Source organism: Trachymyrmex cornetzi, unplaced genomic scaffold (assembly GCF_001594075.2).
Source record: "Trachymyrmex cornetzi isolate Tcor2-1 unplaced genomic scaffold, Tcor1.1 scaffold16, whole genome shotgun sequence".
In the NCBI taxonomy this organism is placed as follows: domain Eukaryota; kingdom Metazoa; phylum Arthropoda; class Insecta; order Hymenoptera; family Formicidae; genus Trachymyrmex; species Trachymyrmex cornetzi.
In genome coordinates, this window is record NW_017296201.1 from 750,023 (window position 1) to 763,092 (window position 13,070).

A 13,070-nucleotide genomic window follows, 5' to 3' on the forward strand; every position below is an offset into this window, starting at 1 on the left:
ATATATATCAACATAAGTTTTATCTGCTTTTATTTATTAAAGAATATATATTATGAAAGTTTATGTGAACAGTTGGACCTTATATTATGAGCATAAGAGTAACAATTAAATTTATTTATTGGGACATAAATAAATCTTGTTATAGTGAACTAATTTATTTTTCATTTATTAAGTGACTACGTAATTTTAGTACTTTTTGAAAGTAAAGGTCAATGTTTGACTTGATTCTGATCAGTGATAGAAAATTCTATTCAGTGGTTTTACATGTTTTACGAATTCCATTGATAAAATTTTATCTATCGGGCATGGACAGTGGCTATTTCCCATGTACTTACTTTGTATTTATTTTTCTCTACTGAAAATAACGGATTGGCGGCCCTAGCGCAGTTTAAATAATTCAACTAGGTCATTAAACTTTAATCGTTTCCGATGCACACCTCTTTAAATCTCGTGGATTCTCGATATGTCAATCACCTTCTGATTTATTCATCGTAGAAAGGTTAAAAAAGAAAGGCGTTTTATCGCCTGAAGTCAAAATGCCGTGATGCAAGATCTGGAATTTATAAGAAGCCGAACTTCGAAGTCAATGTGCAATCTTAAAAAAGAGAGAGACGGTTGAACGTCGTTTCTATAGTATTAAATCGCACAATTTTATTCTATTTTGAAATCTTGAAAGTCTAACTTGTATAGAGCGAAGTGTTAAGGGTTGCGAAACGCAACTTTCGGCCCGATGAATGCCAAAAATAATCTAGGAAGTTTCGAACGAAAAGAATCCCTTAATTGCTTTTGGTACATCTGATGCCGTTTTTACGAAAACGAGATTGTAGCCGCAGCCTTGCATTCGTGTTCGTTCTATCGATTACTGTTTTAATTATAGATTTGAGTGAAACGAGTGCATGCAGTCATCAAAGATATACACACAACGCAACTATTTGTATGTATATACATACATTCAGTAACTCGACTAAGGATTCTTTTATCTCATTCATTTAAACATGCACATGTTTAGGTCAAGGCTAATATTGGATATGATAATCGATAGAAATTAAGATTCTGGTGTATTATCGATAGTTGCACAAGTATAATATGTTTTAAAGTATAATAAAATATAACATTTTCATCCGGGTAATTAAAATTTTGTTTTAAATTCTTATTATTAGTGAATTTTTACAATTTCTAGTGTAAAATTATAAAAATTTACACAATATGTGTTATTAGCCACCAATATCTGCCTTAACCAAATATGACCCTCTTCATTCATTTGTGATGAACGTTTTGCGGTTGATTTTTACTTAATAATAGTAATAATAATATATAAAATAAATTAAAGAAATTAATTTGAAAAATAAATAATTTGGTTAAAACGATAGCTTTGCTAAAAATTCGAGAGAAAATTTAAGATTTAGAAAATAATTTAATAATGTTAAGTAACTTAATACAATTGATTTAGAAAATAACATTTTTTTTCCAGAAAACATGCATATCTAAAAAATGTCATACAGACATAGACATTTTTTGGGGCATCCATAAAGGATATCTGAAAGATATCGTAAAGAAATCTTCTAAAAAATGTATGTTATCTGAGCTAATAATTGTTATTTATACATTTCTGTTACATTATGTCACAACCGTACAATGAACTTTAATTTTATGAGTTTGAATAAAGTACTAAAAAAGTAATAAAAAACACATCAAATACTATTTACGTTTTATATTTTTATCGTTACAACTAAAGTATAACTATATAAGACTAAAGGTTAGAAAAGCTACAGAAACACATGAAGGGTGCGATCCACTTGGCGTTACAAATGCTTCGAAGCTTCCAATTGATCAATCGAAAGGAAGAATTTTATTAATTGACCAATTAAAAACCGCTTCGAAGTAACATTTGTAGCATCAAGTGGACCATAGCCAAAGTCTTTAAACGCTGTTCGGTTGTCGGAGTTTCTCGTCAAGTCGCCGAATTTCTACCGGCATCGTTTCGTGAAGAAATTCGCCCCCGGCTGCTGTAAATGTAGTCCCCTCTACGTAATATGTGTGATTGCTTGTCAGGACATTGACCAGTATTCGACTTTCTCGACACTGTAGTCGAAAAATGTAACGTGAACGAACTTTCGTGAGGCCCACATCGGAGAATCAGCCTCGCCCAACATCGGTGCCTGTAAACAAATAATTGCAAGAGATGGGCTATGATTCAATCACAGTAAACGTGAATGTTACGTTATGTTTGCCGAACGTTTTAATAACTGTAATCCACCGTAATCACGATTATGAACATTTCACGATAATCGCTTTACCCGTTATCTTCACCTATCGAATGAGATATTAAAAAGGCATATCGACTTCGATTAATGATAAGAGGACATTATATCTGTCCGTCACCTTCACGCGTTGAGTACCGATTCAAGTACATTTCACGATATTACTTTTTGTGAATTTTAAATCCTTTTACGATAATAAAAGTAATAAAGGTTTTGTAAACAAGTTTAAGTTCATTTACCCTGTGCTAGAGGAAAAGAAAAAACTATTTTGCAGACAAGAGTAAATAATGGCATTACATAAGCAATTTAAAATTATTAACATCAGTTTATAATTCACTGATTCTAGATCATACATATCTATATTCATGTATTTTTAACGGTTAAAATAATTTTAATGATTAATAGATGGATAAAAAAATATCTATTAGCAATATAATTAGTTTTTAATTAATAAGTAATATAATTAGTTTTTTTTTGGATAAAAAAATTAATCCTTTGCATATTGTTTATTTAGCAAAAAGTTCCCATATTTGTTAACGTCATAAGTGAAAAATGACATGTTGAAGTTTCTTGCATCCTATTTGTAGAGAGAGAGAGAGAGAGAGAATTTTGATAAAACAAAATAATAAAATGGCTTTAAAAGCCTTGTAAAAATGGGCTGCTCTTTATTCTCCTAACAAATGATAAATAGGCGTATTTTCACTTCACGTGTTTTTTACGACTATTTAGTAATTGTCGGGGGGAGAAATAGCTTCAGCTCATTTTTACGAGTGTTTCAATCATTATTTTATTAAAATTTTTTTTACAAATAACATGTAAGAAACTTTAATGTGTCATTTCTTGCTTATGAAATCACGATCCAATATGGTTGCAGCGATTAGTGCGGAGCGAGTTAATTAAAAATATTTGTTAACGTATAGAATTAACGCTGAAATCTGTAAGAATATTTGTATTCGCTCCCGAAATATTTCAATAGCATTATATTAATTATTTGAGTATTAACTTGAAAGGAAAATAACAAGGTGTGGGACTTTGAAATAAAATACCTTGACATATTAATTTTATGAATATATTTTTACATATATATAAATTAAAAAACGCACGATATAATTTTCTCTTTTTATCATTTTATGCATTAATATGCGATTTCTTCTAACGATTATTAAATTTTCAATTGATACAATAATAACATACTGCTTAAATATTTATTTATAAATATATAAGCTATGTATTCTAACGCGTATGCTATGTATATAAGATCGTATCAAAGAATTTGCACTGTCGATCGCTATTAACAATTCTGACAGAATATTTACAAATTTCGAATTCCAATTGTTGACATCATTATCCATTCGCATTGCATTATTGTACATTTGTAAAGGAATGTTTTTAGCAGTATATAAGCTGCAACGTATTACAAAAATTGAGATAAAATACTGACACCAGTGATAAAATTAGATAATAAATCTGTACTGTTCCATAAAATAAAGAAAAATTATAAAATATAGGTGCTATCCCATATAAAAATGTCTATCCTATAAAATAAAAATAAATTATTGTGCCAACAATATTTGACTTGTTAAAAAGCAACTGTCATAATCATTGTTATTACCATCCTATCTTAGGAAAGAATTCTGCAACGTCCTGAAAGACCTCTTCCGGTGTTTTCATAGAATTAACTTTATAAACTAAACCTTGCTGCTCATACATTTCTATGATCGGTAAAGTATTTTTTAGGTAAGTTTGATGACGCAGGACCAAAGACTGCTCATTGTCATCGCTGCGCCCGCTTCCACTGGCACCACGTTTCAGGCAACGCTGAGTACAAACTTCTTCACTGCACTCGCAGAATATTACGCCCTTGAGGATAACTTTGTCAGCCATCATCTGTCATCAACATATGCCATACATGAAATAACTATAATATGCAAAGTCCAGTGCCTACAATCGATTAATTATTAGAGAAGCATGCATGCACAATCTTAAAGTAAATGGTAATGGTAATCATACAATCGCATGTGCGTGCGCATACGTATGTGTGTAATATATATATATTTTTTTAAATTTAACTATCAACCAAATAAAGAAAGGATCATATAATATGGTTGAGACTAGAGCTTTGGTATTGGATACTATTTGTACTTAAATTTAAAATCCATTTTCCAGTTTTTAACTGTGTCCCAATTATTATAATATTGTTAGATTTAACAGGCAAACATAAAGCTGAAATAATATCACAATTAAATTGATCAATTTAATATAATATTCAATGCTAATAAGCATCTTAGAACACTCCGAAGGACTTATTATGAAAACTATTATTTATATTAATTATCAACTCTATATCAATATGATTATTAAAAAGGTTTTAAATGATAAAGCTAAATTAAAATAACATGAAGAAATAACTTAATGAAAAATTAAACTGTTCTAAACACAAGCTTCACATATCAGAATCGAATATTTAGACATTCTTTTATGAAAATAAAATATTGTTCTGTATATCAATTTTTCAATTATATAAAAAGCACAATGTACATTCTACTACTGTAGGAGACAAATCCTGATAATAATTGATTGGCAATCCTAGATTTAGCTGATACAACATAAATATTCAAGATGCATATATCCAAGGGTATGTTCCATTTCGTGTATGACACGTATAACGTATCACTTTATCCTTCTTCAATATTCGTAAGAACAACAAGGATAAAATAATTATGCGCATCGTGCGTGAAATAAGATGATACCTTAGTCCAACCGTCAAGATTATCCTGATTCCTGGGAAAGCCGTCGATGAGAAACCGGTGATGCGGATTCTCGGATGTCTGCATGGCGCGATCGATGAGGCTACAGGTGATCTCCACCGGGACGATCGTACCGTTTCTGATATGTGTTTCGATGAGCTCGCCATACTCTGAGCAGGGTTTGGCACGTTCCTCGCGCAGCAGATCACCAGCCGATAGATGAACATAACCGTAATGCTCGACAATGTAGCGGCAGAGCGTGCCCTTGCCAGCACCCGGGCCGCCTAGGATGAACACCACCTCCGGCTTTTGCATCGTGACAGCGGACATCGCGCGGATACAACGTCGCGCACCGGCCACAAGAGTCCGTAACATGTACAGAAAATCGCTATATATATGTATATATATATATATATATATGTATATACCAACGCACACACCGCGATCAAACCATTACTAATTATACACTGCAAGTACTATACGGCATACACGCGGCAATTATACTGGCGCCATTTTTAAAAGGCGCTAAGAACAGGTGCATCTAGAATAATCCAGAAGCATAACCGCTCAGTGAACTCTTGTACCTGTTTGGTCTATATTTTTAGCTCTAATGGAATGTGCCAATCAGGTGCAAGAGCTCACCGAACGCTCAGTGAGCGGCCGTATTTCTGGATGCACCTAATGTCAGAAATCGGATACATTGGAATACACGGTTTCTGATAGGTTGAAATCCTTTATTCTTTAATCCGGATCTACAATAAATGTTTTAAGCCCATTCTACATAAAGCCGGTTCTATATGTTAGTTGCAAGCTTACATTTTGAAATCAACGCTTCATATTGGCTGTTGCAACAAACTTGCGATCGTCATGGATGACGCGACGCGCGACGCGCTCAGTGGAAACGTACCATAACACGAATGACTAGGAAATGGCGAACCAATCAAAAGTGGTATCCTGATGGCCAATCTCTGTTAAAGGGTCTCTTCAACATCACAGACTTCTCTGGGTTTGACATACATATTCTATGATTGTACTGTGACGAAAAGAGGAGGTGAAAGAGATATATTTTTGTTAACCTCGTATAAATATTTTATTATTGTGAAAAGGAAAATAATGCAAACATGTCTATGGTATTTATAATTTTATGTTGCATAATTGTGTAAATGTTATATTTCAATTATATAATACTAAATCTTTTTTTCATCTTAATTCTTAACGTCCATATTTTTTATTTTAAGCTCCACAGTTTGTTATCGATATTTAATACAATTTTGTTTTTAAAATTTTACTTAGTTAAATATCACAAATTTAGTAGAAATAAGGACATATTAAGAAATGCACGGAACATCATATGATTTCAGTGTCACTAGTATTAACGTATATTGATTTTATCTTCTTAATATATAATTTATTTTATAGCGACCTGATGATCACCGAAGGAAATGGAATCGAGAAGAGTATGAAAGGATTGCACTTCAGAGACTTCAGGATGAGATTGCAGAGGAAGAATTAGGAATTCCCAAGCAGCCAGCAGTTAAAAGAGAATTGCTGAAGCAAAGAGATTACAAGGTTGATCTCGAATCTAAATTAGGAAAAAGTGTTGTTATCAATAAAAATACACCATCATCACAAACCGGAGGGTAAACTTCAATTCCCAACTATCTCTTAAAAAATATTAAATATACAATAATTGTTTTATTATATACATTATAGCTTATTAATTTCAATATATCTTCAGATTCATTGATTTCTCCATAAAAGATGAATGTGAAGTTTTGTATAGAAATTATCCATCTATTATAAGTGCTTTCATCACTTGCATGCATCGTATTTTTATTATTTATTTAAAAATCTTTGAAAACTGTAGTTTTCAAAAAAAGAATCTAACAGCCAAATAGTATCTGATCTTTAGGAATAAAAAAATACACAAGATGCTTGTGGTAATATCAAATATAATGCCTACTGCTGTTTTGAAACTGATTTGTCAATACGTATTTGCATGAGACAAAAGTTTTATGACTTCAAGAGAGGCATAAAAAGATACCATTAGTTTGATTTTGGCGTTTTCAAGGTCAAGAGGTTACTTTGAATTTTTTAAAATAAAACTCTAATACATATGATGATTTAGACAATTTAGATTTAAATTTTTATTTTATTATATTTACCGTCTAAATCATCATATGTATTAGCAAGTGATTGTTTTTCAAAGGCCATATGAGGTTGTTCCTCTTATTTTTATTTTCGCCGAAATATGAATATATATATATATATATATATATATTATACTATCTAATTATTTATATAGTCTGTTAAAATTGAATGTATATGTAATTATACAATATTGTATATTTTATATTTTTATAATACATATAATATATATAATTTAATTTTGTGCACAAAATTTGTAATTGATCATAATTATAACATCATTCTCATATTTTTATCCACAGATACTACTGCAATGTTTGCGACTGTGTTGTCAAAGATTCAATCAATTTCTTGGACCATATCAATGGGACAAAACGTAAATTTAAATAATTCACAAATTATAATAGAATTAAAATATTTTCTCATTTTAATTATAATTTTTAATTTTTAATCAGATCAACGTAATCTTGGTATGTCCATGAAGATAGAGCGATCTACATTGGATCAGGTTAAAGCAAGATTTGCACAAAATAAGAAGAAACTCGAAGAAAAAAAGAAAGATTATGATTTGGAACAAAGAGTGAAGGAGCTGAAGGAAGAGGTTTGTTTAAGATTGTTCTTTAAGCTTTTTTTTTCGTGCGCGTGTTGTGTAATTTTTTTACAAGATTATTTCTATTATTAGGAAGAAAAAATCAAAGAGTATAGAAAGGAAAAGCGAAAGGATAAGAAGAGGAAAATTGAGGAATTATCCGAGGATGATGCAGGACCTTCCGATGAAATGGCTGCAATTATGGGATTCTCTGGCTTTGGCTCGAAAAAAAAGTGACAAATTGCGGTTGTTGAACGTTCATGAACAATTACTTGAAAAAGAAAATATTCTTCGAAGAAAATCGCGACCGAATCGTATAGATATATAATGTGAAGACAAGTAAAAACAAATAGGTGACGAATAGTTTTAATTCTAAATTGAAATTTAAGGAGACGATTTATGAATGCACGTTTGCAATGATTTTTCATTTTTCCATTATTGTTACAAGAGTTTCGTATTTATTTAAGATAAGTAAAAAAACTATCAAATTACAAGTCTGACTAACTTTACTAAACGTGAGTGCAACAAATAATATAAACTCAAATTGTAATTAAGTAATTAAGTAATTTAATTGTAACTAAGTAATTAAGATTAATTAAAATTAATTATTTGGATACAAACTAAATTGGGTAATATTAATTATTTAAGTATATTTTGAAACATCTTTGTATCTTTGACGATTTTATATCTCTCTGTGAAAATGCTGAACTTTATACTCAACTAACGCTGGAAGAGTATGCGTATGTGTAGAAATAAATTTTACGAATTAGTGCAAAGAAAATTTAACATCAATACTTTCCTTAATTATTTTATTTAGATCACATTACATTATTTTAATGCTACAGACAGCATTTGTCAACGATAGATGCGATTGACCAATTCCAATTGACTAACCGTCGATTAAAGTTAATCGAAGTTGGTCGAAGTGGCCTTAATATCAGACTGTGAGAGCAACATTCAGATAATGTTTCAGTACTAAATTTAAGCAGGCAACAAACTTTTTTTTGTACTTTACTCTTATATTTTTTTTTACAGGTTTATTGTTATTACTTATTACATTTATTTCGCAAATAACGGATTTGAAACTTGGATATTTTAATAGTAACATAAATTAACAATAAACTCCTACATTATTGTTAAGTACAATTTATCATTCTATACATATATATTGTTCCATAACTTTTCTATACATATATATTGTTCCATAATTTTTTTTAAGGAAAACTTGCAAGCTAAATCTTTTTTTTTTGCTATTTTTTAGCAACAAAAAAATTAGTTAGATTTGATTCTGTTCACTTTGTTCCGCTAACTTATGAAACATCCAAATTTATCGAGATACATCATATTAAAATCCGAGTATACATGTATCTATCTACGAATCGAATACCGAACGAACACTGAATGCTAAAGATTGTTGTTATTTGTTACATAAATGTCATACAAGTTCGTTGCGGTATGCAGCGAATTTTTAAAATATTTTCACGCACACACTACTCACTTTTTTATACTTCTTTCTAAATTTCTTTTGTTTCTTTTTACTCTAAATTTTTCGTGGCATACAGGTGAAAAATTCTGATATATAAAGACTTTCCACTTATCTCGGAACACTCGTAAGTATCATTTCACCCTTGTTGTTATCAAATATTAAACAAGGATGAAATAATGCATGCGAATATTGCGAACGTTAAGTGCAACAGAACGTAGCCGTAGTATGCCCCCATACTGTTGTCAGTCCCGCAAGAATTGGTAGCAGCGACAATCCGAGTCCTGCAACACAAAAGTAGTGAATTCTTCCACCTCTTTCTTCAATATAATTTGATTCTTTCTTTTTTTCTCCTCTCTTGAGAGATTCTTTCGCTAGCAAGGGTGGAGGGAGGAGATCTCCGCGCAGGAGACTCTCGTCTCCCACTTTGCGGAGGATCACAAGAGGATGTTCCACAGCGGGGCCCAAGCTGGAGCCGTTGGGGGCCGTGTTCCGGAGGCCGGAGCGACGCAGTGCCGGTCGATGTGTAGCCGACGTAACTCTCACGCGGTCTTCTCTCTCACAGCTAGGCAAGCCGTCAACCCGTTATTCGAAAGTCCGCGGAAGCCGCGCGCAGTTGCGCGTGTCGGAGTCGCGCATAGTGCTTCAGTCGGTTGCACGTTGACTCGCCGCTCGCGTGAAGTGACGCGACGTGACGTGACGTGCGAATCGTCGCGCACGTGCCATTGGAGGTGTTCACGCCCGGCATCCTCGCATTTCCCGTAAATCTAAGACGAATCTAAGACGTACATCCTCAGGAGAGACGAAAAGAAATTAGTGACAAGTTTTTTTCGTCGAAAATAAAACAAATGTATTAATAGTTTTTTTTTTTTCCCCCCGGAGAAGAGAATATATTTGGAAGAAGCGAAGAAACAGAGAAAAAATGCCTTACAGTGTTTAGCGAGGATATTTTTGGAGAAAAGCAGAAGTGATTGCGAAGTATGTCTCAGTATAAAAGATAGATACGTTCTGATAAAAATTGAATTAATTTCTTGAAGAAAAGAATGAATTCTCTCTGATGAAGGCTCATGTTTACCTTAAAAGAAAAAAAATTGGAATTGATTCATAGAAGATATACTCGTAACAATCAATTCCCAAAGACTGTTCATCTATATAAAATAAAAGGAATACGAATTGATTGAAATAAATTACAATATCCAGAATAATTATTTTCTCGTGAAGTTTAGCATAACTATTTAAAAAAAAAACAAATCAGGTACACTACTTATATAAAAAAGAAGAAAGCAAAATTTTTAAACAAAGAAATTTAATTTATATATATGTGTGTGTGTGTGTGTGTGTGTGTGTGTATTAAATATTCTTTTTTCCCGTAAACGAGAGAATGTATTAAAATAGATAAAAATTTTACTTGTCTGAATTTGTATTTTAAATAACAAAAATTTTGTTCAATTGGATCCAGTTGGATTTAACTCGATTCAATTGGATTGAAAAACTACATTTTCCATTCAAAATTTTAAATTGAAAAGTATTTACGAGACAAAGAAAAAAGCCGTTATTATTTGTAGATTGAAAAGTATAAAAATGTTTCATCCAATTCGGATAAATGAATAAAATGCATTCAGATCGAAAAGGATTCATTTTAACGTTCGCGAATACGTATTTCTGAAAATCTGAATCTATTTTAATCCATTTCAATCTATTCTCGTTTACTGAATTATGAGCCTCAATAAATTTCTTAAAGCACCTTCTAACAATAAGTCAAATTTGAAATAATTATCTTCATTTTCTTCATAATAACCAACAAATACATTATTTTTAGAGAAAAAGATTGTAACAATAACATTGAAAAATTCTATTAATTACCGTTATCATTATTTATACTATTGTGAATAAGTTCAAGTAATCCGAAGAAAGAAACATCAATCACTACGCCACTCTCCTGTGCTTGGATTTTACTGCTACATCATCATCATCATCATCATCACAAAGGATCTCTCGCTTGCCTAATTATAATCAATTATATTAATCAGTGCCGGTTAATGTACGCTCACGAAAAATGCGACACGCTGCCACAGCGAATCTGTCGGACTTGATACGGAACTCAATGGATTGATGGACGTCGACAGAGATTTTACGAGCGTCTCATCACGGTTCGCAAATACCGTAGCGCGGGATTTGTTTCGGCTTGAAGAGTAAGACGTAAAGAAATTAAGGCGATGATGTCGCGAACTCTGCAGCCGATCGAGGAATCCAATCCCGGCAAGTCATCGGGTAAGATCTCATTCACTGATAGTTGATGAAACGATTTTTCAATTGATTTTCTTGAAATTACTGACCTTAATCCTTTGGTGCCATTCTCAGTATGATATACCACAAGTTTTTTTACTTACTGTGGTAGTATATACTAAACATTTTTATTGATAAAGCTATTATACATTTGCTTGTTGCATATTTTTTAATGTTCGTTATATTTCTTAATGTTTTGCGTTTCAATAAAAAAAAAGTTTGTTACAATGTTCATTTTTATTTTCATACAGTACTTTCCAACAGATAAAGCTCGTTTACTCTCATAAAGAAGAAATTAAAGTAACGATAAAATTAATGTTGATGAAAATAAAATCTGAATTTCTTAAAAAGTTTAAAATATTTTTACTTTTCTTTCGCGAAATGATTTTAATAATGTTTAGAATATCCTTAAAGCCCTTTTTATTTTTCAAATATATAAGAACTATACAGAATCTTCTGATAAAAAAAGCACGTAAAGTTTTCTTATTCTAATTCTACAACAACAGCCGCGCTTTCCCTTTTCTTTTCCACGGAAGTGAAAAGGATCGGACACGCACCGTGTTGTTATCTGTTACACGGTGCCTGCTCACGGCTCTTATTTCCAACTCTTGTTTTCGAAACAGCCCGCGATCACTCGTGCGTAATTGAATGGATCACCTAAGTGGATCCGACGAAACAGGCTGCGAACGTTGAGCAAAATTTCCGTTTCACGATACTTCGGCAAAGTTTTGAAAAGCTGCGAAGCAGAAGCGGAAATTGACATTTGCATGTCGAACGAAACTTCATCGTAAAGCTGTCTTATTGATTTATAGGTTTGGCTTTCAATGGCTTTATTAATATTTTTTCATCTAAATTAGTGCATAAATTCTAATAATTAAAATTGAATCTCACTTACAAGACACATACTACTTTGTATGAATCTAAGGCACTGCACACAATAGAGGAAATATTAGAAAAAAATACTAATAAATATTAAGATTTCAACCTGTTGAAAACCGTATATTCCAGTGTAACTGGTTCCTGATAGATTGAAATCATAATACTTATTTCTGTTCTTAATATTTCTTCCATTGGGCTCTGCTCCCATTGTTATAAAAAAATGTCAAATTATTTATGCTTACATAATAAAAGAAATGATAATCTTCCATAATTATGTGACTTATTAATTATTATGTAATGCATGTATTATTATTATTATTAATTGTAATTTTAAATGCAAAAACCACGGACGTTATTTTATCGATTAATAAAATTGTTATGAACATTGCAAGTTTAACATCGATCATGATGTCTATAATTTTTCGTTCGGGTAAAAAAGTTAATTTTTTATTGTTGCACTGGACTTGACTGCGTCAGACCTTTTCTCGTTTGAATGGGTCATTTCCGGCACAAATATAAAATGTTTTATATCGTGTAACGCATTCATTTTGAGTTAAATAACCAAAAATTTTGGTGGACCATTTGAGTAAAATGTATTAATATAAATTTTCCAACTGTGTGTATTGGCGGAATTGAAAAGGATCTCAAGATCAGAGATGAAAATTGAAATTTGCAGT

At 31.6% G+C, this 13,070-nt stretch overlaps 2 protein-coding genes across 2 annotated transcripts; one reads left to right on the forward strand and one right to left on the reverse strand.

The window, feature by feature from the left end:
- Positions 1–1,932: 1,932 nt before the first annotated feature.
- Positions 1,933–5,394, reverse strand: Dak1 (cytidine/uridine monophosphate kinase Dak1). The gene is made up of 3 exons (XM_018503673.1): positions 5,012–5,394; positions 3,874–4,148; positions 1,933–2,159 (listed from the first exon to the last, which is right to left on the reverse strand). Exons 1-3 carry the CDS (start codon positions 5,381–5,383, stop codon positions 1,952–1,954), a joined length of 855 nt encoding a protein of 284 aa, XP_018359175.1. The 5' UTR covers positions 5,384–5,394; the 3' UTR covers positions 1,933–1,951.
- Positions 5,395–6,047: 653 nt separating this feature from the next.
- LOC108758644 (zinc finger matrin-type protein 2) lies at positions 6,048–8,265 on the forward strand. Its single transcript, XM_018503688.1, has 5 exons — positions 6,048–6,138; positions 6,428–6,648; positions 7,459–7,532; positions 7,612–7,757; positions 7,839–8,265. The coding sequence occupies exons 1-5, from the start codon at positions 6,130–6,132 to the stop codon at positions 7,980–7,982; spliced, it is 594 nt and encodes a 197-aa protein (XP_018359190.1). The 5' UTR covers positions 6,048–6,129; the 3' UTR covers positions 7,983–8,265.
- Positions 8,266–13,070: the final 4,805 nt, after the last annotated feature.

What these genes read in the sequence shown, in the direction of transcription:
- Dak1 (XM_018503673.1), bottom strand. Translation starts at nt 5,383, where the DNA reads ATGTTACGGACTCTTGTGGCCGGTGCGCGACGTTGTATCCGCGCGATG. An exon ending in ATCTTGACGGTTGGACTAAG is followed by an intron (nt 4,149 to 5,011) that starts GTATCATCTTAT and finishes TGTTGATGACAG; the next exon opens with ATGATGGCTGACAAAGTTAT. An exon ending in TTCTTTCCTAAGATAGGATG is followed by an intron (nt 2,160 to 3,873) that starts GTAATAACAATG and finishes ATTTGTTTACAG; the next exon opens with GCACCGATGTTGGGCGAGGC.
- LOC108758644 (XM_018503688.1), top strand. An exon ending in CCATCATCACAAACCGGAGG is followed by an intron (nt 6,649 to 7,458) that starts GTAAACTTCAAT and finishes TTTTATCCACAG; the next exon opens with ATACTACTGCAATGTTTGCG. An exon ending in TGAAGGAGCTGAAGGAAGAG is followed by an intron (nt 7,758 to 7,838) that starts GTTTGTTTAAGA and finishes TTCTATTATTAG; the next exon opens with GAAGAAAAAATCAAAGAGTA.